Genomic DNA, 25343 nt, shown 5'->3' with positions numbered 1-25343 from the left:
CAAGGTCATTTGAAGGCTCAGCTTTAAGGTGAGAGGGGAAAGTTTAAAAGGAGATGTGTGGAGACAGTTTTTTATTTACACAGAGCAGGGGTACCAGGAACCCACTCCATTGTTATATTTTTGTTTATTAGGACAATCTCCAATTGGTTTTACAGAGCAACTGCAGGCGGAGGCAGATACAACAGGGGGCTGTTAGATAGACACATGGATACGCAGAGAATGGGGGGATATGAATTACATGCAGGCAGAGGAGATTAGTTTAACGTGGCATCATGTTCGGCATAGACGTTGTGGGCAGAAGGGCCTCTTCCTGTGCTGTACTGCTGCGTGTTGTAAGAGATCTACATCCAATATTCACTCACCCAGATGAAACGGAATGGGAGAACATTGGCTCTTACGTAGGCATTGGCTTCATAATTTATAACATAAGAAAATAACTGCAGATGCTGGTACAAATCGAAGGTATTTATTCACAAAATGCTGGAGTAACTCAGCAGGTCAGGCAGCATCTCAGGAGAGAAGGAATGGGTGACGTTTCGGGTCGAGACCCTTCTTCAGACTGATGTCAGGGGGGCGGGACAAAGGAAGGATAATTTCTAATATCAACTCAAACATTTAAACAATGTGGTGAAGAGATTTGACTCCAAATAACTGAATCAAACCTGCCACCTTTTCTGGCCACAAATACGCACCAATTCAAAAACTCAGACTGTAGTGTAAAGCCTACATGAAATAATTTGGAAATGTGGATTACTACCGAGGCATTAAATGGAGCTATATATTTTTATAAAAAGTAATGTAACTTCAGGACAAAATAAATGGTACAGCTGAAAACCTTCCGAGTATACCTTCTTGCAAAAAGGTAGTATGACAATAACTGCAGATGCTGGTACAAATCGAAGGTATTTATTCACAAAATGCTGGAGTAACTCAGCAGGTCAGGCAGCATCTCAGGACAGAAGGAATGGGTGACGTTTCGGGTCGAGACCCTTCGAAACGTCACCCATTCCTTCTCTCCTGAGATGCTGCCTGACCTGCTGAGTTACTCCAGCATTTTGTGAATAAATACCTTCTTGCAAAAGGATCAGCAGAAGGAAGTTGTTGATAAAAAGCGGACACGCAAACACGAGATTAAAAGCAAAGCTTGCAACTGGAAGGTGATGGAGAGTAATTAGGACGTGTGGTGAGTGGTCAGACTGTCACTAGGGATGTATTGGGCAGATCACACTGGTGATCTTAGTATTGACAAATGACTTTCCATCATCAAGATCTGAAACACTTCCCGGTTAAGCGTCACCAACAAACCCGGCAAACAGTTAATAAAGTTGCATTAACACGTCGAAATATTATAAATGTTTATGACTTACACAATACTAAGAATGGAGTCCTTAAGTTTAATGGAGTGTAGACATTTCTTCCACTGAGCTACGGAGGAATGGACGTACAAACTGCAAGAAGAAGAAAACAAGGACAAATGTCAAGTTAAAAATAAAAGATGAGTTCAGACCAGTTAATTTCCATCTGAATCATTATAATGGTTTTGCATTTATTTTTAGTTTGTTCTAAAAACTCCTCCTCACAATATTCTACAGTTAACAATGTCAAAATAAACTTTTAGGAATCACGGTACCACCTTTAGAAAAACCTTAATTTTTAGCAGCTTCATTCACCAAATGCTGAGAGTGCTCTGGAAGGGGATACAACCCAATGTCAGGGTCTACTCTCGGGCCAATCTCCACTGGCGGAACTAGAAATGTGAGAAGCATCATCGTGCATTGAACTCACCAACCACTCTGTGCCCCCAGCCACATCGTGGGTAGAACACTACTCATTTTCTCAGCTTCTTCACGCATCAGGTCTTGCTCCATTGGAAGTGCAGATACTCCATCCTTGTACAGGTCAGATTCCCTGGAACAACAAATGGATTCAGGTTCAAGGAGCTGAATGTCACTCCTCTTCCCACGAGTAAATCATAGACAATTTTATTGCAATGGGATACAAGGACAGAGTAAATACATCAGAGGACAATTCACAGGGCCCTGGAGAGATCACACGAGAGTACTGGGTACAGTTCCATTCTCCTCTCCTGCAGGTGTAGTTGCTATAGAGTCGGGCAGCACAGGTTCACCAGACTGGTTGCTGGGCTGCAGGGCTGCAGGTCCGCCTGAGTCAGCTAAGCTTGCACTCTCTCATCTTTACAAAGACAAGCGATGATCTCGTTGGAACATTCTCGCTTGCCTGGGAAGATGCAGAGTTCATACTTCCCCTGCACGAGGCATCTGACAGTAGTTGTCACAGTCTCAAAATAAGGGAGAAGGAAATCAGAATGAAAGGAGGAGAAATTTCCCTTTAAGGTGGTCAATCTTTTGGAATTCCCCATCCTCAGAGCTGTGGAGTTGATTCAAACTCAGACCGACAGTTTCCTGGCTACTGGAGAAAGGAAAGGGATGGGAAAATGGCGCTGAGGTAGTATATGAGCTATGATCTTCTTCGAATGGAAGAACTCATGGCGGGCTGAAGGGGCTGAATGGCCTACTTCAGCTTCTACTTCCTGTGTTCTTTTGTTAATTTGAAACCCTGAGCTTAATGAAAACATCTGATATATATGTGTATGTGTGGTGTGGGTGGGTACCTACACAAACACCTTACAGCAGAGAGGTCTGTTTGCTCTGACGTGGTGTTTTGGCTTAGCACAACACCAACCTTGTTCTGATCAAGGATGAGGTTTTAGTCGAGAGCTACGGTGGTACAGACACTGAAAAGAAAACTTCCAATGTAGCTAAACCAAGCAATAGATGTCATCGGAAACCCGGTAACCACAACCTCTGCAGACTTCCCCCTGCAAACGTGCGGGGCTAACTTGGGAGAAATGGAGACATATTTAAACCAAGGACAATGCAATATTCCACACTGTGTAACCTTTATCAAAATAGCCGTCTTTAGTTGTGACCAGTTTAGTTTTCACTCCAGTCCTACAGCTCCATGTACCGTCTGTTGTAGGTCTGCGTGCTGTCAGCAGAGCTCTGCACTCCCAGGGGATCAGTGAAGACGTGCTCTGTGTAGGCACCGGACTGACTGCCCTCAGTTAGATCGTCATCTGACACGGGCAGGTTCAGGTTGGACTCTGTTGCTTCTGTGGCCTCTTCTGCTGCCAGCAAACCATCAGGGCTGCCACCCACTGCACCAGCGTCCCCTGAAACATGTACATGCATGCATTACAGAAGATAGTCTTTCAAGAGACACGGCATTTCAAAGACACTTGGGCAGATACATGGATTGGAGAGGATTAGAGTGATATAAGGGCCAAACACGGGAAAATTAGACTAGCTTAGATGGGGCACCTTGGCTGGCATGGATGAGTTGGGCCGAAGGGCCTGTTTCCGTGCTCTATCACGATGAGATCAGAAAACGGATAGATTTAGAGGCCCATTGTCACCAAACCATCCATCCAGCCAACAAGTGGTGGGTCACAGCCTAACACACAAAGGATGTTTAAAAGTGACTGAAACTGCTCTCTAATATGTCTGCTCTTTTAATGCTTCAGTATTTGCTTTAGTTAACTTCCCTTTTTCTGGAAATACCATAAACTGCAGCCAGCGAGCATTAACATTTACAGTGCCCTCCATAATGTTTGGGACAAAGACCCATCATTTATTTATTTGCCTCTGTACACCACAATTTGAGATTTGCAATAGAAAAAAATCACATGTGGTTAAAGTGCACATTGTCAGATTTTAATAAAGGCCATTATTATACATTTTGGTTTCACCATGTAAAAATTACAGCAGTGTTTATATGTATTCTCCCTCATTTCAGGGCACCATAATGTTTGGGACACAGCAATGTCATGTAAATGAAAGTAGTCATGTTTAGTATTTTGTTGCATATCCTTTGCATGTAATGACTGCTTGAAGTCTGTGATTCATGGACATCACCAGTTGCTGGGTGCCTTCTCTGGTGATGCTCTGCCAGGCCTGTATTGGAGCCATCTTTAGCTTATGCTTGTTTTGGGGGCTAGTCCCCTTCAGTTTTCTCTTCAGCATATAAAAGGCACGCACAATTGGGTTCAGATCAGGTGATTGACTTGGCCACTCAAAGATTGACCAATTTTTTAGCTTTGAAAAACTCCTTTGTTGCTTGTGGAGGTCTTCCTTGGCCTGCCAGTCCCTTTGCGATTAGTAAGCTCACCAGTGCTCTCTTTCTTCTTAATAATGTTCCAAACAGTTGATTTTGGTAAGCCTAAGGTTTGGCTGATTTCTCTAACAGTTTTATTCTTGTTTCTCAGTCTCATAATGGCTTATTTGACTTTCATTGGCACAATTTTGGTCCTCATGTTGATAAACACCAATAGAAGTTTCCAAAGGTGATGGAAAGGCTGGAGGAAAGACTAGGTGCTGAGAGCTCTCTTATACCTGCACTAAGGAGGCAATTAAACACACCTGAGCAATTGCAAACAACTGTGAAGCCATGTGTCCCAAACATTATGGTGCCCTGAAATGGGGGGGGGGGGGGGGGACTATGTATAAACACAGCTATAAATTCTACATGGTGAAACCAAAATGTATAAAAATGGCCTTTATTAAAATCTGACATTATGCACTTTAACCACGTGATTTTTTCTATTACAAATCTCAAATTGTGGAGCGCAGAGGCAAATAAATAAATGATGGGTCTTTGTCCCAAATATTATGGAGGGCATTGTATGTAATCTGTGCAAATCTTCAGTGCCCATAAACCTTGATCACAAGATGCACTCATTTTTCTTACAATCGGGACAAAGTAAAATACATCTAAATAAAGTCTCCAGTCAAAAGTCCTATGATCATTCTGCAAGTTTTACTTCTAACAATTTGGAACTCTTATACCTGCACTAAGGAGGCAATTAAACACACCTGAGCAATTACAAACATCTGTGAAGCCATGTGTCCCAAACATTATGGTGCCCTGAAATGGGGGGACTATGTATAAACACTGCTGTAATTTCTACACGGGGAAACCAAAATGTTTAAAAACCTCTGGCATGCGGGAGATGATGGTGTGGCTTGGCGCTGTCCTTGGAGAGGGGGATTTTTCATCTGTGGTTACATTTCCTGTGACTGACTAGGCCTATCCATGACAGGCAGATACCCTTTAATAATATAAAATATTTAAAATAAAAATACCCTTTAATAAAATCTGACAATGTACACTTTAACACGTGATTTTTTCTATTACAAATCTCAAATTGTGGAGTACAGAGGCAAATACATAAATGATGGGTCTTTGTCGCGAACATTATGGAGGGCACTGTAAATGGTACACTGTCTCACTGCAGCAACCTGCTGAGGCCTTTCTTAATACAAAGGGCCAGAGCCAGGTCAAACTCAACAGAAGGCAATGTTTCCTTCCTATTCCCAATGCTGAAGACATTGGATCCTCAGCACCATTACTATTTTTATCCTCTCCACTCACTCCCCAATCTGCAGATGCCAGAAGCGTTGAGATCGCTGATGGGGTTTTCCTTTCCCTGCGCAGGTCACCACACAACAGGAAGGATTGGTTAGCACCAGCAAAGACACAGAGGGGATTCACAGAAAGAGGGCAGCCCAGAATGGAAAACACTAACCACGAGGGAAAACCTCAGACCAAGGTGTCTGAACTGAGGCAAATGGAGGATTTACCCAAGGAGTATAAAAGCTGCAGGATCCTAGAGTGGAACACAAGAGCTCTATCTATTGCATTTATTCATAGTACTACTAATAATAACTTTATTTGTATAGCACTTCTCATACAATTGAATGCAACCCAAAGTACTTTCCACAAAAACACAGGTCTAAACAAAAATACAATTTAAAACAGGAAGGACAAAGACAGTTAATAGCATAAAAAGCACAGATTTATATAAAAATATTAAATAAAACATTGAGAGTGTAAAAGGATAAAAACCAAAACCACAGAGGTCAAATACAGAGTCCCATACACTACATGAGCAGCAAGCTGAAGGGTCTGCCGAGAAAAATACAAGAGAATAATAAAGGGAATTTTTACAATGTCATCAGTAGAAGTATTACCATCTGATCTGTTTAGGTGGCAGGCAGAAGCAAGCGTTACACTCCATACACAACAAAAATAAACCTACATTTTATATATAGAGACAATTGTTATTAGTGTGAGGAGCAGAGAGCTCAGCTTCAGGTCAATAACCAGAGAACGGACTGAAAAGGGGATATGAAATGGCATTGGTGAAGATGGACACAAAATGCTGGAGTAACTCAGGAGGACAGGCAGCATCTCTGGAGAGAAGCAATGGGTGACGTTTCGGGTCGAGATCCTTCTTCAGACTGAGAGTCAGGGGAGAGGGAGGCACAGAGATAAGGAAGGGTAAGGTGTGAAAACGGGACATCAAAGGGGATGGGGTTCAAGGACAATTGATCAATGTTAGTTTGGAGAAGGTGATAACGAAGCGTACAGAGATGAAATGTAATTAGACTGGTCGGAGAAGTGGGAAGGGGATGGAGAGAGAGGGAAAGCAAGGGTTACTTGAAGTTAGAGAAGTCAATATTCATACCGCTGGGGTGTAAGCTGCTCAAGTGAAATTGTTCCTCCAATTTGTGCTGGGCTTCACTCTGACGGTGGAGGAGTTGGATTAAAGAAAACCTCAAGGCTTTTTATACGTACATACAAAGATTAACGAAGACATACCTGACTCTCCCAGGATTGGCGAGGTGCTGCCAGGGGTGTGCATGCTTGGAGGGACAGTACTTCCTTCTGTGGTGCAACCAACCACGGTGATCCCTCCCAACAGATTGTCACTGCCAGCCGAGCTGTTGCTGGCGACGCTGCCCGCGAGTGAGCTGCATTCCGCCTGGCTCCCCTCACCGTCCATCGCAATCTCTTCTCCAGCAGGATAGTCCGTCTCTCTGGCACCTATCAAGTCAATCGAGTTTATTGTCCTACGTACAAGTATGGTGAGGCACAGGGGCAATGAAAACCAAGGCAATGACTCAATAAGATCAGATCATCCAGTCATCAATTGATCAGCATGAATCCATTATGACAGAATGGCATAAAGTAAATGGCACATCTAACCCACACATGGACACAATACCCATCCACTCCCAGTCCCGATCGAGTGTATTGAAGAGTGGGAAGTAATCCTACTGAAACACGTTGTATTTTGAGGGGGTGTAATGGGTGGATGATGAGAGGACGTTTCCCCTCCTGAATGTATCTCGAGTAGGGGCATAGTTTCACAATAATCATGTACAAATAATCATGACACAAATAATCCTGTACAAAATCATGAGAGGAATAGATCGGGTGGACACAGAGCCTCTTGCCAGGAGTCGGGGAATCAAGACCCAGAGGGCATAGGTGAGGGGGGAAAGATTTAACATGGTGGTGGCTGCCAGAGGTCGTTTTTGCAATGTTATTATTGCAATGTTTAAGAAGCATTCGGACAGGTACATGGATAGGGTAGGTTTTGTGGGATATGCCAATTGCAGGCAGGTGGGTCTAGTGTAGATGGGACATGTTGGCTAGTGTGGGCAAGTTGGGCTGAAGGGCCTGTTTCCTCGCTGTATGACTATAAGAAGGAGTCACCCATTTCGTACAGATATAAGGAGGAATTTCTTCTTGCAGAGGGTTACGAATCTTTGGACTTGCCCACCCCAGAGAGCGGAGGAGGCAAAGTCACTTACTACGCTCAAGGTCGGGGTTGATAGACGTTTGAAAAGCAATGCAATCATGGGGCGTGGGGAGAGAGGCCAAGACTGGATCAGCCATCTACCTCCTGGACTCAAGCCCAACTGGCCGACTCCTACCTCTTACGTTCTTATAAGGGATGTGAGCAAAAGACAAAACTGGTTTTCAGGGCAAAGTCATAAGGAATAGGAGCAGAATTAGGTCATTCGGCCCATCAAGATTAGTTTAGTTTGGAGGTACAGCGCAGAAACAGGCCCTTTCGGCCCACGCCGACCAGCGATCCCCACACATTAACATTACCCTACACACACTAGGGACAATTTTTACATTTACCAAGCCAATTTACCTACAAACCTGTACGTCTTTGGAATGTGGGAGGAAACCGAAGATCTCAGAGAAAACCCACACGGGTCAGGGGGAGAACGTACAAACTCCGTACAGACAGCGCCCGTAGTTGGGATCGAACCCAGGTCTCCGGAGTTGCATTCGCTGTAAGGCAGCAACTCTACAATTGCACCCGTCTACTTTGCCATTCGATCATGGCTGATTTATCTCTCCCTCCTAACCCCATTCTCGTGCCTTCTCCCCATAACCTCTGAAACCTGTACTAATCAAGAATTTATCCATCTCTGCCTTAAAAATATCCACTGACTTGGCCTCCACAGCCTTCTGTGGTTAGGGTACAGGGTGTTAAACTAAAGGGTAACTAAGGGTACTGACGTTAACTGGCGTTAAACTAAATGAGCTTGAGTTATAATATTAACACTTACATTTTCAACCAATGAATCATCATGTGATCTGCACGTAATTTTCTTTTGAAAAGTGTACAAAAGATACAAATTTCACTGATGGGTAATTAAAAGAGGTCTAAAGAAAAACAATTCTGGCCCATTTAAAATCAACTCACCTGGCACACTGGCAAGGCAGAGTATGTGCGAGTTGCAGACAAAGAAACTATCCAAGATTTTTGCCGGCTGGTTGGCATCAATGACCACCACTTTGCCAGTGGAGTGTGTGCTCGTGCAGATCCAAACCAAGCTAGACATATCCTCCTGATATCTCTGCTCCTTCTCCTGTTCCTGTGCAACACAGACATTCATAAGCTCATCCACTCCAACTCTCCCTCCATGCATGTCAAATCAGTCATCTGCCTGGGGTAACTTAGCGGGTCAGGCAGCATCTCTGGAGAGAAGGAATGGGTGACGTTTCGCGTTGAGACCCTTCTTCAGACTGAAGAAGGGTCTCGACCCGAAACATCACCCATTCCTTCTCTCCAGAGATGCTCCTGACCCGCTGAGTTACTCCAGTATTTTGTATCTACCTTCGATTTAAACCAGCACCTGCAGTTTTTTTCGTACACAGTGAACTGCCTGATTATGCACCCTTAAACTTTACCATTTGTTAACTCCACTGTGTGAATCTGCCTTTGCTAAATCAATGGATCCCAATTATATTGCCCTTTTCACCAAGGAAGACTAAGATAAATTCAAGAAAGGAAATTGACACTGTGATTTTCTCAAGGTGAGATCAGGGGAGCTCAGACAATGAGAGGTGAGCAGTTTATCAGCAGAGATGCATCTTAACACAAAGCCACCCTGGTAAACACAGCACCTGCTCTTAGTGTCCTCCTTTCCCACCCAAGTGTAGGCAGAGGTACAGCATTACACCATGTGAAAAAGCCCGACAAAGGGCCCCGACCCAAAATGTCATCGATCCATGTGCTCCACAGATGCTGCTTGACTCGTTGAGTTACTCCAGCACTGTTTTTTAAAAAATTATTGAACTACATTAACCTGTTTTAACCACAGTTTTGGGACAATAGCTCAATTATACCTCTTAGGAATGGATTGAGGCAACTGAAATATAATGAAATTCACAAGAATTTCTGAACAACGCCCAGCATAGTATTGGTTGCCATTAGGTCAAGATCTAGCTCAACATAAACACCTTACGTGGTTCAACAGCCAACTATCCAGATACAGAGATTTTGCCAAGATAATGAAATATACTCCAGGGGTGGAGCAATGAACAGCAATTAAATAACTACTGTTTCATTATACTTAGCTTCTCGTTCCATCCGATACCTCCAAGCACTGTGCAAATGATAAAAATAGTATCTGAAGGTCACTCTTGATCAGTTCCATGAAGGATGTGTGACCTCCCCTCAGCACCTTCTGCAACGATTATCAACTAAATGAAGATGCATAGGCACTGATTCACTATTGGCCATTGAGTCTCCAATCCTGTCTCTGTTCAACTCTGTTGCCCAAGACCAGTAGCAGAGACAGATGAATGGATGGAGAATGAAATACTCTCAACTCCACTTTCAGCCCATCTGATGAGTTTGGCAAAGAAAAAGCTGAACAATATTAAATTGCTGAGTCGTCTTTTAAAATCTTATCATAGGCAACTTAATAATAGAAACATCTGACAAAATTTTAAGCAGCAAATTATTTGACACTGCTAAAGATTGAGACATTTCTAAGAGCCGGCTGTACTTTTTGAGAAGGCTCTGCTCCTTCAACGTCTGCAGCAAGATGCTGCATATGTTCTACCAATTGGTGGTAGCCAGTTCTATCTTCACTGCCATGTGCTGAGGCAGCAGGGTGAAGGCTGCAGGTGCCAACAGGATTAACAAACTCATCAGGAAGGCTGACTCCGTCTTGGGGGTGGAGTTGGATTCATGGGAGGTGATCTTGGATGCTCCTCAAACTGTAGACCATCTTGGACAATACAGCTCACCCCCTCCATGACACACTGGCCAACCTGAGGAGCACCTTCAGCAAGACTGGTCCCACCGAGATGCAGCACAGAACGCCACAGGAGATCCTTCTTCCCCGTGGCTATCAAACTGTACAACCCCTCCCCCTTCTGTCATTGGGTAGACTGAGACTGACTTCCCCCCCCCCCCCCCCCCCCCCAAATCTTTGCACATCCCCAGTCCTTTCCACTCGTCACTTTAATTTCAGGTTTCATGTATTTTGTGTTTATGACTGTTGGCAGATCAATTTCCCTCCTGGGATAAATAAAGTTCTATGGTATCGTGTGGTGAGAAGGTGGTACCCGTACTTTAAGCTCCTGCTCCAGGCGGTCCAGGCTGTTCTGAGACCCTCTCTGCAGCTTACAGCTTTCTGGTTCCGAACCAGACACGTCGTTGTAAAACACACTCGCACCGAAGATCGAGCCTCCGTCACGGGTTTTCCCTCCTGACAAGTTAACACCGACAGCACACCACAACTGGGAAACAAGCAGGATAAGAGCATGAGTCAACAACACTTCTTCATCCTGCAGCTCCTTATTTTCATTGAAACTAAACAGAAAGGTTGGGAATAGGAGTGCAGGGACACACCCAAGATTAAAAGAAACTCCATACATAAAATAATTAATAATAGCTTGGGGCCTGTTGGGGCAATGGACCTGTTTCTATGCTCAAAGAAAATGTCAAGTTGTCAAATTATCAATGTTTAACCAGACTATTTTCTTTATCCTAATAACACAACTGGGTTGCAGAGTGGTAGAGTTGCTGCCTGACTACAGGTGCTGTTAGTAGAGTTTGTACCTCCTCTCCGTGACCATGTAGGTTTTCACCAGGTGCTCCGGTTTCCCTCCACATCCCAAAGATGTGCAGGTTTGTAGGTTAATTGGCTTCTGTAAATTGTCCCTGGTGTGTCGGTTACAATTAGTATACGATTGATCATTGGTTGGTGTGGGTTCGGTGGGCCAAAGGGCTCGTTTCCCCACTGTATCTCTAAACTAAACTAACTTGTATTATAGATTCCAACATTTTCTTTACTACAAATAGATAATGCTTACTCAGTAGAGAATAATTAGAAGCAGATTTCATACGATTCCAGCTATTTAGAATAATGTCACCTTCATAAAAGTATCTTTGTCGTCCAAAGGCTGTAGGTAGACTGGCACAGGAAGGTTCTTCATCTTGTTCTCACATGGACCACCGTTTGTCACCTAAGGGAATACCAACACACCAACAAATTACATGAACATTCTAGGTAAGACACAGAGACGGTGTGTGACAAAGATATAATAAAATAGAAATATAGAGGATGTCATTCGAGAATGAGTTCCAAAATGCAAATCTGGAATTATATGAGATTGCTGATATTGATGTGAACAATGCTACTAAAAACACCCTCCAGTTCACCAATGGAATGAAAGTTGGCCATCCTCACTCAGTCTGCCCCAGATGTGCCTCCAGACCTATGAATATGATTGACTCTTTAAAGATGCCCTCTGAAATGGCCAAGCAAGTCACTTAGTTCTATCAAAACTGCAAGAAACAACCATGTCCAAGAAACGAGGGGGGTCAGGAACCTTCTTATAATTCTGTATCGGAAAGAACGGCAGATGCTGGTTTAAATCCAAGATAGACACAAAATGCTGGAGTAACTCAGCGGGACAGGCAGCATCTCTGGAGAGAAGGAATGGGTGACGTTTCGGGTCGAGTCTGAAGAAGGGTCTCGACCCGAAAGGCCACCCATTCCTTCTCTTCAGAGTTGCTGCCTGTCCCACTGAGTTACTCCAGCATTTCATGTCTACCTTCTTATAATTTTGTTGGGAATGCAGTCAGACTAGCTTTGTGCTCTAACAATAGAGTTTGTGATCTTTTCTTTCTAATTTTATCTTCCACACATCCTGCCACATAATGCTGATTTCTTTAACCAACAGATTCATGGGCAATGGCACACAGCCTGCTCTTACAAACCTCGCCCATCCACTTAGAACTCAAAATTTGAGAGTAATTGCCTGAAACATATTATCTAGTTTAAAACCGCACTTTTGCCAAACATCCATGACAAAAAAAAGCAGTGCCACTCTGGACAAGCCCGCACAGTTCCATAGTGAGATGAAGAACACACATTCAGAACTAGATAGTTAGTAAAGTGTAGTATAGCAAGTTCCTGCATTGAAGGACTTCAGATGGGTTTATTGGCCATATCCACCAGCATGCAATAACATTCCTTATTGATGTGAAACTCAGGCAGCATCTGTGGGGGGAGAAACCAAGTCAGCCTTTCACCACAATTGTTCTCTGCCTGTCCTTTTTACGATGCTGTCTGGCCCCATGGCACTTCCACTTGTTCCACTCAATGTTTAGTGGCATGGTTGCGCAGCGGTAGAGCTACTGCCTTCCAGCGCCAGAGATCCGTGGTCGATCCCGACAGAGTTTTTACATTCTAATGTGTCCAATCCCCTAATTATCTTATATGTTTCAATAAGATCCCCCCTCATCCTTCTACATTCCAGTGTATACAAGCCTAATTGCTCCAGCCTTTCAACATACGACAGTCCCGCCATTCCGGGAATTAACCTAGTGAACCTACGCTGCACGCCCTCAATAGCAAGAATATACGTCCTCAAATTTGGAGACCAAAATTGCACACAGTACTCCAGGTGCGGTCTCACCAGGGCCCGGTACAACTGTAGAAGGACCTCTTTGCTCCTATACTCAACTCCTCTTGTTATGAAGGCCAACATTCCATTGGCTTTCTTCACTGCCTGCTGTACCTGCATGCTTCCTTTCAGTGACTGATGCACTAGGACACCCAGATCTCGTTGAACATCCCCTCTTCCTAACTTGACACCATTCAGATAATAATCTGCCTTTCTATTCTTACTTCCAAAGTGAATAACCTCACACTTATCTACATTAAACTGCATCTGCCATGTATCCGCCCACTCACACAACCTGTCCAAGTCACCCTGCAGCCTTATTGCATCTTCCTCACAATTCACACTACCCCCCAGCTTAGTATCATCTGCAAATTTGCTAATGGTACTTTTAATCCCTTCATCTAAGTCATTAATGTATATCGTAAACAACTGGGGTCCCAGCACCGAACCTTGCGGTACCCCACTGGTCACTGCCTGCCATTCCGAAAGGGACCCATTTATCCCCACTCTTTGCTTTCTGTCTGTCAACCAATTTTCTATCCATGTCAGTACCCTACCCCCAATACCATGTGCTCTAATTTTGCCCACTAATCTCCTATGTGGGACCTTGTCGAAGGCTTTCTGAAAGTCGAGGTAGGATAGTGTTAATGTGAGGGGATCGCTGGGCGGTGGGCCGAAGGGCCTGTTTCAGCGCTGTATCTCTAAACTAAACGGACATGAACGTTATTAGCACGGCCAGCAATTGTAGCCCATCGTTAACTGCATTTGGAAAGGTGGGGAGTAAGTCACTCTGAAGCTGCTGCAGTGCTTCTGGAGTAGGTGTTCACACCATGCTGTGGGGAGGAGCTCCAGGATTTAAACCCAGCAATGATAGTCATAGAGTCACACAGCATGGAAACAAGCCCTTAGGCCAAACTCATGCTGACCAAAATGCCCCATCTACACTAGTCCCACCTGCCTGCGTTTGGCCCATATCCCTCTAAACCTTTCTTCTCCATGTACCTGTAACAAAGTGAAGCAAAGGTGAAGCCAAGTGTTTACCTGTTTGAATTTTGGAGGCAGACTCCAGCCATAAGCCTGAATCCGACCATCGTCTTTCTGAACATGGGCCTTCACTTGACGATACTGTTCCCTCTTCTGCTCCCTGCGGGCCGCTGAAGTATTCTCATTGCCACTAACAAAGAACAAAGTTACGTAATGCAATGGCTGTTTCACTTCCTCACTTGTATTATACAACAGTACTGTTATCCAATTTGCTTGGATAGGTAAATATTTTAAAATATGGCAACACTTACTCTTCATTAAGGAAATCAAATGCCTTTGACTTGGGCAACTGAGATACAGCACCAGTTCTTTTCTTGAGCACGCCAGGAGTGATGTGTGAGGTGGGGGCATTGTATTTAACGTTGACTGGTGGGACGGGTTTCTTGGTTGTATTCATAGAAGGAGTGAACAAGCGGCTAAAACTGGAGGCGAATCAAAGAAACAGAATCAACATAAGAAAGGAATATTGTGCAAATTCAGTATGTTGTAAGACCATTCCCAAAGCACATCTTATATAATCCTCAGGGGCACCCAAATCAAATTAAGCCAATGGGATACAAGTTAATTTGTTATATTTCTGATGTGCATCCACACTCCCTCCCTTCCTCAGGTTTGCATTGCTTTACAGCCAGGCCTGCAATGCAGAAAAAAGTATTTACAGTTAGGGATTTGAACCTAGCAACGAGAATCTTAAAAAGATAGGCACAAAATGTTAGAGTACCCTCAGCAAGACAAGCAGCATCTCTGGAAACAAAGAATGGATGACGTTTCGGGTCGAGAGCTTTCTTCAGACTGACTTCGTCATTCTGAAGATAGGTCTCGACCAGAGACCTCACCTATTGCTTCTCTCCAGAGGTGCTGCCTGTCCTGCTGAGTTACTCCAGCATTTTTTGTCTATCTGCAGCTCCTTCCTACACAGAGAATCTCAACTTCAGCATCGACAATTAAAAGTCCAAAATATTCTTCTGAGGGCCTGAGCCATAGGGAGAGGGTGGACAGACTACGACTTTATTCCTTAGAGCGCAGGAGGATGAGGGGGGTGATCTTATAAAGGTGTATAAACTCAGGAAGGGAATAGAAAGGGTGAATGCAGAGTCCTTTACCCAGAGTGGGCTAATAAAAAAAAAACAGAGGTCATACATTTTAGGTGAGAAGGGAAGCATTTAATAGGAACCAGAGGGGCATCCTTTACCTCATAGAGAGTGGTGAGTATACGGGAATGAGCTGCCAGAGGAGGTAGTTGAGGCAGGTACTATAAAAGCAGTTCAAAGACATTTGGACAAGTACATGGATAGAAAAGATTTAGAGGGATAGAGACACAGAAACATCGAAAAATAGGTGCAGGAGTAGGCCATTTGGCCCTTCGAGTCAGCACCACCATTCAATATGACCATGGATGATCATCTAAAATCAGTACCCCATTCCTGTAGCCTGTCCAATCCTTTAAGAATTTTATATGTTTCTATAAGATCCTCTCTTATCCTTCTAAACTCCAGTGACTACAAGCTCAGTCGACCAATTATTTCATCATATGTCAGTCACGCCATGCTGGGAATTAACCTGGTGAACTAACGCTGCACTCCCTCAATAGCAATATGGGGCAAATGTAGTGAAATGGGACGAGCTTAGCTGGGGCATTGGGTAAGCATGGACAATTTGGGCTGAAGGGCCTGTTTCTGTGCTGTATGATTCTATGATTCTCTGTCCCTTTCTTTGACAGCAGTGTGCCTCGATGCTTTACATTTATTCGGGTAATTCTGCAGTGGGCAACACTGCCAACCCCACCCTCCCCACTCAACACGCACACACACACACAGTGCCTGGGATATGTGGCTGCCTTTAAGGGTTACAAATTCTTCTCTGATTATCTTTTATAACATGGGGAATAGCCTTGAGCTGAAGCTATCAGGCTTGTAAGTCACTTGAATCCACATTCATTATTTGCAGACATTCTTAATGGATCAAAAACATTGTGGAGATCAAATTGATGTCATTTTGAACAGAATGCTGGAAAATTCAGTGGGTCAAGCAGCATCTGTGGAAGCAAAGGGTGCACGACAATATACAATAGGTGCAGGCGTGGACTATTCGGCCCTTCGAGCCAGCACCCGCCATTCAATGTGATCATGTCTGATCATTCACAATCAGTACCCCGTTCCTGCCTTCTCCCCAAACCCCTGACTCCGCTATCTTTAAGAGCTCTATCTAGCTCTCTCATGAATGCATTCAGAGAATTGGCCTCCACTGCCTTCTGAGGCAGAGAATTCCACAGATTTACAACTCTGACTAAAAAAGTTTTTCCTCATCTCCGTTCTAAATGGCTCTACCCCTTATTCTTAAACTGTGGCCCCTGGTTCTGGACTCCCCCAACATTGGGAACATGTTTCCTGCCGCTAATGTGTCCAATCCCTTGTTTTGGGGAAGGAGTGGAGGAAAGAGAAAAGAGAGCTAGTGTATAGCAGTACATGGGGTGGGATGGAGGCTGACAGGTGATTGGTGAAAATAGATATGGGGGGGGGGGGTTAATTGGGGATTTTCAACTAACTCACCACTTCCCCTCCCCCTACCAGTCCACCTAGTTCACTTCTCTCCTTCTCCACCTCTTCAATACCCACCCATCCTCCGTCTCCTTGCTCCACCCATCAGCCATCAGCCTCCAGCTCAACAACACCCACTTTCTTCTTCCCTGTCCTGATAAAGGTTCTTGACCCCAAAATGTAACGTTTGCCTCCACAGGTGCTACTGGTCTTGCTGAGACCTTCCTGCATTGTTAATCGTTCCAAATTCCAGCATCTGCAGTTTCTTTTGTCTGCATTTTGCACGGATGTTTTAGAATGAACTCTTTGTTATTTGCATCACTGACGTTTACGGTACATGCCCAATTGCTTCTTAAAAAGGCGAAAGTGCATTCCCGAGCTGTTTGAGTGGCTGACTGACTTCACTGGGCAGCGGGAGCTAACTGTTGTTGGGGGAATGGAGTCACAGAAAGGCACTGACTGGATTTGATTTCTCTCCTTAAAAGGATATTACATTCATTAGGCAGCTACACAGTTACATTTTACTGACATCAACATTTTACTTTAAAAAGGTGTTTTTGAACTGGATTCACGTTCCCATGGAAATGTTTTAATATGTCAGCCCCTTAAAAAAAATAATTAAGCTCTGGACTGAGTCTGGACTCGTCAGCCACTGCAAAACAACTGAAGATATTAAACTCGAGTTGTCACTTCAGTACTTACTGATGTTTCCCACTCCTTTTCCAGAGGAAAGATTAATAAAATATCATGAAAGCTCCACAGCATTAACAGAACAATCACGGCAACATTTTAATTAATTACAGTCATTAAAAAGTCGAGCTCTTTGATGGCAAACCATATATACAATGAGGTCAACAGAGCAGGGATTGACCAGTCTCAAAGCCATTCCCACACACCTGCTCTCACACACACACACATTCACATTAAAGTACATGCGTTTTACCACGAGCCACAGATATTGCAAAAACAAAATACAACCTTTACTCCCCCCCCAAAAGTCGTCGTATCTGCACCATCGCCACAAGTGAGAGCACACACGCCAGACAAACGCAGCCTCGGGCATTCTGTCAGCGCACAAAGTCACTCGGCTCTTAAATGCAGGTTAAAGTTACAGTCAAAGAATTCAAAGCAAAAATAACAACACAAAATGTACCTACAGTCTGAAGGTGAATATCAACAGGGGAACATGAAAATAAAAATGGAAATAAGGCATTAATAACCACATGGATAAGGCATTAATAACCACATGGATAAGGTTGTGTTCAGTATTTTTGATAGAAACTGCATCAATGTCGACCAGCAGAGACATCATGTTGGACTAAGGTCACAATTTGGAAGTGGTAGCAAAATAAAATCCAGTTAAGGAGACATGGTAATCAGGAATGTGGTTGTGTGCGTGCATGTGTCTGTGTTGGGGAGGAGCGGATGCAAGGGGAATCATTGGTTACCAAGGATAAACAGCAGACTAATTTAGTCCTTAACTGCAGCAACGTTTGTTAAGTGATGCATTGTTTGACCCTAGTTTATTCTTGCTGAGAATAAATTAAATCAATTGTCCCCGCTTGTTTGGTTATTAACCATCATACAGAGGGTGCAAATGAGACAAACTTGCAAGAAACTACTTGTTAAAATGATGACACTTCTCAAGTGACTGGAAAAAAATGATCAGGGACTCTAAAGGTTCGCCACAGATCCACGCGGCCATTGGAAACCTTGCAATTGAGTTGTGGAGATGGAGCCTGCACTAGACAACATTATCTGGCAGTGAGATTCACACGGAGAAACAATGCCAAGTTTCATGCCGTACTGATTTTTGCAGCAGTTACCCAAGGCATTCCTCTTCATCTGGAAAATGGATCATGTAGGCAGAAAGGCAAGGGCAGCTACACAAAAGCCAGACACAAAGTGCTGGAATAACATAACCCATCCTCTTCAGAAGGGTCCCGACCCAAAACGTCACCCATCCCTGTCCTCCAGAGATGCTGCCAGACCCGCTGAGTTACTCCAGCACTTTGTATCAATCTGTGGTATAAACTAGCATCTGCAGTTCCTTACTTCTACAAACTGTGATGTTGTAAACATGCTTGACACACTGAATCACAGTGGAAAGGCAAAAAGGAAATTCTCACCATGTCATTGGGTTCCAAGCCATATATTATAAAGATTTCTGTCCAATGATCTACCCTACACATATTGAATGTCTCATTACTCAATGATAAGAGATTTAGGGATAATTGACTAGGAAGACCCAGTAAACTGTTCAACTTCTCTACATTCCTCCCAACCAGAATCTCTAGCAGGCTAACAGAGCAGTATTCTGATCTTGCGAATCTGCACGTAACCACAAGATTTAAAAAAAAAGTTTTCAAATGATGAAGTCCTCACTGTGATTAACCATTCCACATCAATGTAAGATCACCTTATGCTACAATTGAACACAGTGGGCACAGACACACTGTGCCACCGTGGCTGAACACAAGTCCAGGCCTCTCCCAATGCACCATCATCTCAGCCTCCTCTCTAAATCACACACATCCCGACCTGGAAATGCATCGCTGATCCTTCATCGACGTAGAGTAGAAACCCTGGAACTCCCCACAATATTACTGGCCGTAGTTCAAGGCAGTTTAGCACAACCTCTCAAGTGCGGGGAATAAATGCTGGCCTGCCTGCCAGCCATACGATCATTCCAACAGATAAATAAATAGCAAGCGACACGATCTTAGATGTAAACCCTCGGCATCATATCTTTTCCTTTTCGAGTCAAGTCTGACAATTAACTTCATAGAGGCAGCCAGCTCCTGCAGAATTCAAGAGATTGACTTACAACTGCCAGATGGTAGATTTCTTCTTCTCCTGAATGGATGGGTTCTCTCTTGAGGCACTAAGAACAGAGGATACACAAATATTCAGCATTCAAATTCTATTAAACAATTTAAACATTTAAAGTGACATTTTGTAGATGGGAAAAAATCACATGGGGTCTGAATTTGCTTTCAAAACAAGCTCTTTCTTCCAAATTCTCCAACTTGGGAGACATATGTCCTAATGCAGAGGCTTCCTGTGTTAGTGTGTAAGGATGGCACAGCAGTAGAGTTGCTGCAGCGCTGGAGACCCGGGTTCCATCCTGTCTGTACGGAGTTTGTACGTTCTCCCCGTAACCCTATGGGTTTTTTCCAAGATCTTTCGTTTCCTCCCACACTCCAAAGACGTACAGGTCTTGGTGCATGTGTAACTTGTCCCTCGTGTGTAGGATAGTGTTAATGTGCGGGGATCGCTGGTCGGCACGGACTCGGTGGTCCGAAGGGCCTGTTTCCACGCTGTATCTCTAAATTAGACCAAAATTAAGATGCTCTCAGATACAGAGCATACATCGCTTTTTATACTATCCCTTATCTATATTCCTCCAAACCTGGCATGCTCAGTGAGTACACAAGGCAAGGGAATTGATGTTTATTCTGGTGTGCTTTGAAATCTATGAGTAATTCCGTTTTACCATACATGTACAATGCTAAATTACCCCCTCCCCCCCCATGGAGTGATCGCTAGGTCTCGTGTCTTGGGCTTACTATTTGCAACTGGTCACTGAGACAGGCAAATCCATTTTCAACCAGGTTTGAGCGAGTCTCCTTGCCCAGGCTGGAGGTTGACGTTGCACCTTGGACTGATCTACTTTGGCCCACTGCCTGCTCTAACCCTCCACTGTCTACCTTGACCCGTCGTGTCTCTTTCTGCATTGTAACCAGGGCTGGTCTCTTACCGAATCATCTCTGTCCACCGTACAGCTTCCTGCAGCTCCATCAGCCGCTCCTTGTACTGGTTACGCTCCATGAGGACTCTGGCCATCTCCACACGAGTGAAGCGCTTTCTCTGAGCAGTAGGAACATCACTCTGTTTTTAATGTAGGAAAGAGCTAATTAAATGTGGCAATCTATTATTTTATCAGCGCAAAGTGCTGGCCATCACACAATGTACTCATAGGCAAGAGAGCGGCCGAGCCAGGCGACTCTCTGCGTGCTGGTCCCAGACATGGATCTGCAATCATTCCACTAATCGTTCCACTCTTTTAAACCTCAACTCCAACAGCAGTTAGAATCTGTACACTGTTGACGGCTCGGTTGTAAACGTGTATAGTCTTTCCAATGACTGGATAGCATGCAACAAAAAGGCTCTTCATTGTATCTTGGTACGCCTGACAATAAACTAAACTACCAAAACATCAGATTAAAGTGCATAATCAATATCCATCTTCCAATACAATGCATACGCTGTGAATGAAACCTGCCTGAAGGCTCAAAGTTAGCTTGCTGAGAGATTGGAAATCTAAAAATGGGTAATGGTAAAGACAGAAATAACGTCATACCTCGTCAGAATCCTCCTTTGCTCTGCTCTTTGCTTCTTCTGCCTCCAGGCGTACTCTGAAACAACATATTGCAATCATAAGCAAATGAATCAGGAAGGCACTGGTAGACCAGCTCTGCACATTGGACAGATTAAACACAAATGGTCGGGGACATTTATGTGGTTGTCAAAATGAGTGGGAAAATGTGTAGTTTGTGTGGTCCTGCAATAATGATTTGTAATCTGTCGGGCACTGAAAGTATATCTGCACTTTCAACTGCTCAAGAATGGCAGGAATGCGATCTCCGATTGTGTGTGAAAGAGGCAGCAGGACATTCTCACTTCCTCAGCTCTTCCTCCAAGTCTCTATTCTTCTCCTCCAGTTTCAGCTTGGCTTGTCTGACCGACTCCAATTCCCCCTGCAGCACGTCCTTCACACACGTCAGTTCATCAATCTGCGCTATCAGGTCATTCTTCACCACGTTCAGGGCATTTCTAAACAGGAGGGAGGGGGAACAGTCAGATAATAGTTCAAACTAGAAAGGAATTAGGATGAAGAAAATGGAACGCAAGCATTGACCAGTATTACAAGCTCAATTGCAAGTAAACTCTATCATTCCATGTTCCGCTGGGTAAATAAACTCAGTCATCTCTCACATATGGAGAGATGTCACAAATCTTCACTATGTACTCACAATAAGGGAATCAGAGAGAGAATATCCTCAAACTGTCTCACATTCCCCAACATGCAGTTTAACATTTAGTTTAAATAAAATCTCTTTCCATCCTGATTCTTCCAACACTTCACAGAAAGTACTATGTCACTCCCAGAAACATAAATAGCAGGGCAGTGGGCTGACCAAGCATTGCACGTTAGTATCACACATCTCCTCAGGCCTCAATTCCATGTGGCAATTCATGTAACTTCTGGCTCAATTCAGAATTCCCTTCATCACTTTGTGCTTTAAATAACAAAGGCCCTGCACAGATAAGTGGAAACTTTAATTGTGTAAGTTCTGGTCAGAGATTATTGTAAATAGAGTCAAAATTCCCTCTACTTCCTCAGAAGATTATGGACATTTGGAATGTCACTAACAATTACTAATTTCTACAGACACACACAGTAGAAATTATTCTATCAGGATGGATCACAACTTGCTTTAACAATGGTTCTGCTTCTGACAATCTCTTCACTCCAAGGCTAGTCCCCAAGGACATTCTTTGGATACTAGGAGGCAGAGGGGTGTCCTCTGTTGTGCACGATCATGAGGGGCATGAATAAGGTGAACACTCAGCCTTTTCCCCCAGGGCAGAAAACTAGAGGGCACAGGCTTAGAAGTGAGAGGTTTAAGAGGGACCTCAGGGGCATTTTTTCTCTGAGTAGTTCGTATCTGGAATGAACTGCCATAATTGTAGAAGTGGATACAATTATGACCTTTAAAAGACATTTGGATAGATATTTGGCAATGGGCCAAATGGGGCTAGTATGCCACACTTGGTCGGTATGGACAAATGTCTGATGTGTAGCTCTTTAGCCGAGTAAACTCAGAAAGTTACCCAAAATTACCTTAAGAATATAAATATTCACAAACATAACCTGCTTGAAACCATATGTACCCATAAGGTTCCCCTCTTCCAATGTAAACATTCAAACCTGCAGTAAGCTGCATTACACAAGTTCACCTGGAACGCAAACAGTAACGATCAATTGAGACTTACTTGGTCTCCAGCAGTTGTGTGTTTTCCTGAATAAGGTTCTCAACCTCTCGACCCATACCTGTCCATAAATTAAATGCAAGAAGTTATCAACCGTCGGTTGCAAGACGAGTATCAGCTCAATCCATTTCCAACGGGAAATCACTACCTGGAGGGTATAATCTCCCATTCTGAAATAACTCCATTAATACAAATTCATGGTGAGTCTATTATATATATTAATGGCTGGCTGTTTGTGAAAAACAAACAAAAATGCTACTGACACCAAGACCAAGATTTGACCATACCACATTCAAAAGCTACTGTTGCAGATGGCTTCCCATCACAGATCAGCAAACAAGACAGTAGCAAAATGTGTGCTGGATGTGATAGTCAGCAGCACATGAAACATGGACTGGATAAGGAAGCAGCAATGGGAGTACAAGTAGTGGCTTCATTACCTCAATGTAAAAGAGAAACCATCAGCTTTGGGAACAGGGTTTCAAATCAGTTTCAAATCACCAAAGGGTTCAGCTGTTAATTTATAGACGAATGGTGGAATCTGGGGGAAATTGACAGCAGCTTGGGGTGAATAGGAAACTGAAGTAGTGTGGGGGGGGGGGGGGGGGGGGGGGTGTTTGGTGGCCAGTATAGAGTCTGTGGGCTGAAGGGCCTGTTTTGATGCTGTACGATTCTGAAATAGGAGAATTGTCATATTACATAGGAGGCACTTGTGGAAAAAACACGAGACAGCTGGACCCATTTCTGCCATCCCAGAATAAATGGAATGGTCACAACAGTGACAATGATGTGATCTCCAACATCATCCTCTTTGATCCCCACCCCTACCCTTCCCAACTTTATGCAATAGACACTATGGAAATATTACTTAACTAGGTGACAAACTGGATTTCTTTGTCTTTAAATCCAAGATTACGCCAATTTAGGACTTGGATGGAAGCCGGCCTCCTCTTTTCAATGAGAACCAATACTCGAGTACTTGAGTCACTTTTTGCAACGTGGCAGGAAATAACAAAGAGTGCCCTCTGCGTGCATCACATTGCCCCACTTGTCGTTTCTCACATGGGCACCCACAGCTAGGCGTAATAATGTTTAAGAGCAGATGAAGTCTTACCAAAGATATTATGATCTGAGAGCCCATGCATTCCGAGTGAAGCAGAAAGAAAGGAAACATTGATGTGAGATGCAGCATGAAAGGGACACACAAGCAAGTGATGACGCACGGGCGATACAGCACAAATGTGGTCTGGCTCACAATCACATGCTCAGTGCGTCCAATCCAATTTCAAGCAATAATCAGATCGAATTGCAACTTCTGAGGCAGTTACAGTCATTTGTTCAAGAGCAACATTATCTGTCAATATTTTTAGGAAAGATTTAAACCAGAGTATATTCATCTCAAATCCTGAAGATAAACAGCACAATTACAGACAAAAGGAAGCAATGTTTCTTCACAACCAAAAAAACTACTTTCCATTGTAATTAATTTATGGTTCAGGGAGGAGAAAATGTTTTGTAGGTTAATTGGTTTCTGTAAATTGTCCCTCATGTGTAGGATAGTGCTAGTGTATGGGGTGATCGCTGGTCGGCACGGACTCGGTGGGCTGAAGGGCCTGATCACTGTATCACTCAAGTCTAAAATGCCAATAAAAGGAAAGAAAAAAACAGCAGAAATAAACAACTGGTGCAATATGGCTCCCATTGATAGTGGGATAGTGGGCCACAAACATCATCCATCCATCCCCTGATGGTGTGCAGCGGTTCTGCTGCACCTTTCCAGGGTTGTTCCACTTACTAGCTCTACTTTGTCAAATTAAATTATATCAGCTATAGAGCACTAAGCCAGTGTGCCTCGACATAAAGGGAAGGGCAGTTATTAACAATTCCTCTGTTGTACAACGTATTCCTAGAAAACTGGACATATAAGCAGGTTTATTATTTTCAATCAATATAGTTTCACTTGTTTTGTGAAACGGTGCTTCAGCATAACACACTCGTCAGCACCATGAGGCCCAATGCTCTGGTCTGCCACCTCTGTATCAAGCCTGGCAAGGGTACAGAGAAGATTTACCAGGATGTTGCCAGGAGTAGAGGGTGTGAGTTGTAGGGACAGGTGGAGTTGGCTGGGACTCTAATCCTTGGAGCGCAGGAGGAAGAGCGGTGATCTTAGAGGTGTATAAAATCATGAGAGGAATAGATTGGGTAGATGCACAAGGGTCTCTTGCCTAGAGTAGGGGAATAGAGGACCAGTGGACATAGGTTTAAGGTGATAAGGAAATGATTTAATAGGAATCTGAGGGGTAACTTTTTCCACACAAAGGGTGGTGGGTGTATGGAACAAGCTGCCAGAGGAGGCAGTTTAGGCTGAGACTATCCCAACGTTTAAGAAAAAGTTAGACAGGTACAAGGTTTGGAGGGATATGGACCAAGCGTGGGCAGGTGGGACCAGTGCAGCTGGGACATGTTGGCCGATGTGGGCAAGTTGGGCCGAAGGGCCCGTTTCCACACTGTATCACTCTCTGACTCTAACCCCAATGTCTTCGAGACCTACTGAAACTTGGGATCTGGAGGTAAAGGAAAGTTTACTGCTCCATCATTCACTTCCAAGTT

At 43.8% G+C, this 25343-nt stretch overlaps 1 protein-coding gene across 8 annotated transcripts in view; it reads right to left on the bottom strand.

The window, feature by feature from the left end:
* LOC144594668 (C-Jun-amino-terminal kinase-interacting protein 4-like) overlaps positions 1 to 25343 on the bottom strand; it is a 130363-nt gene that overhangs the window by 15448 nt on the left and 89572 nt on the right. For 6 of the 8 annotated variants that reach the window (XM_078401496.1, XM_078401499.1, XM_078401497.1 and 3 more), the window contains 14 exons: positions 22737 to 22794; positions 21360 to 21512; positions 21040 to 21094; positions 20437 to 20567; positions 19504 to 19560; positions 14391 to 14561; positions 14137 to 14269; positions 11557 to 11649; positions 10753 to 10920; positions 8591 to 8762; positions 6682 to 6906; positions 2989 to 3193; positions 1786 to 1908; positions 1368 to 1448 (listed from right to left, as the gene is read on the bottom strand). In XM_078401496.1, the coding sequence (XP_078257622.1) occupies positions 1368 to 1448; positions 1786 to 1908; positions 2989 to 3193; positions 6682 to 6906; positions 8591 to 8762; positions 10753 to 10920; positions 11557 to 11649; positions 14137 to 14269; positions 14391 to 14561; positions 19504 to 19560; positions 20437 to 20567; positions 21040 to 21094; positions 21360 to 21512; positions 22737 to 22794 (1825 nt within the window). The remainder of the gene's footprint in view (positions 1 to 1367; positions 1449 to 1785; positions 1909 to 2988; positions 3194 to 6681; positions 6907 to 8590; positions 8763 to 10752; positions 10921 to 11556; positions 11650 to 14136; positions 14270 to 14390; positions 14562 to 19503; positions 19561 to 20436; positions 20568 to 21039; positions 21095 to 21359; positions 21513 to 22736; positions 22795 to 25343) is intronic. The other 2 variants (XM_078401498.1, XM_078401504.1) reach the window with 1 other exon arrangement.

The sequence above is a fragment of the Rhinoraja longicauda genome, chromosome 6, assembly GCF_053455715.1.
Source record: "Rhinoraja longicauda isolate Sanriku21f chromosome 6, sRhiLon1.1, whole genome shotgun sequence".
Classification (NCBI taxonomy): Eukaryota; Metazoa; Chordata; class Chondrichthyes; order Rajiformes; family Arhynchobatidae; genus Rhinoraja; species Rhinoraja longicauda.
The sequence above is the reverse complement of the archived record's forward strand: the minus strand, read 5'-3'. Positions and strand labels throughout refer to the sequence as shown.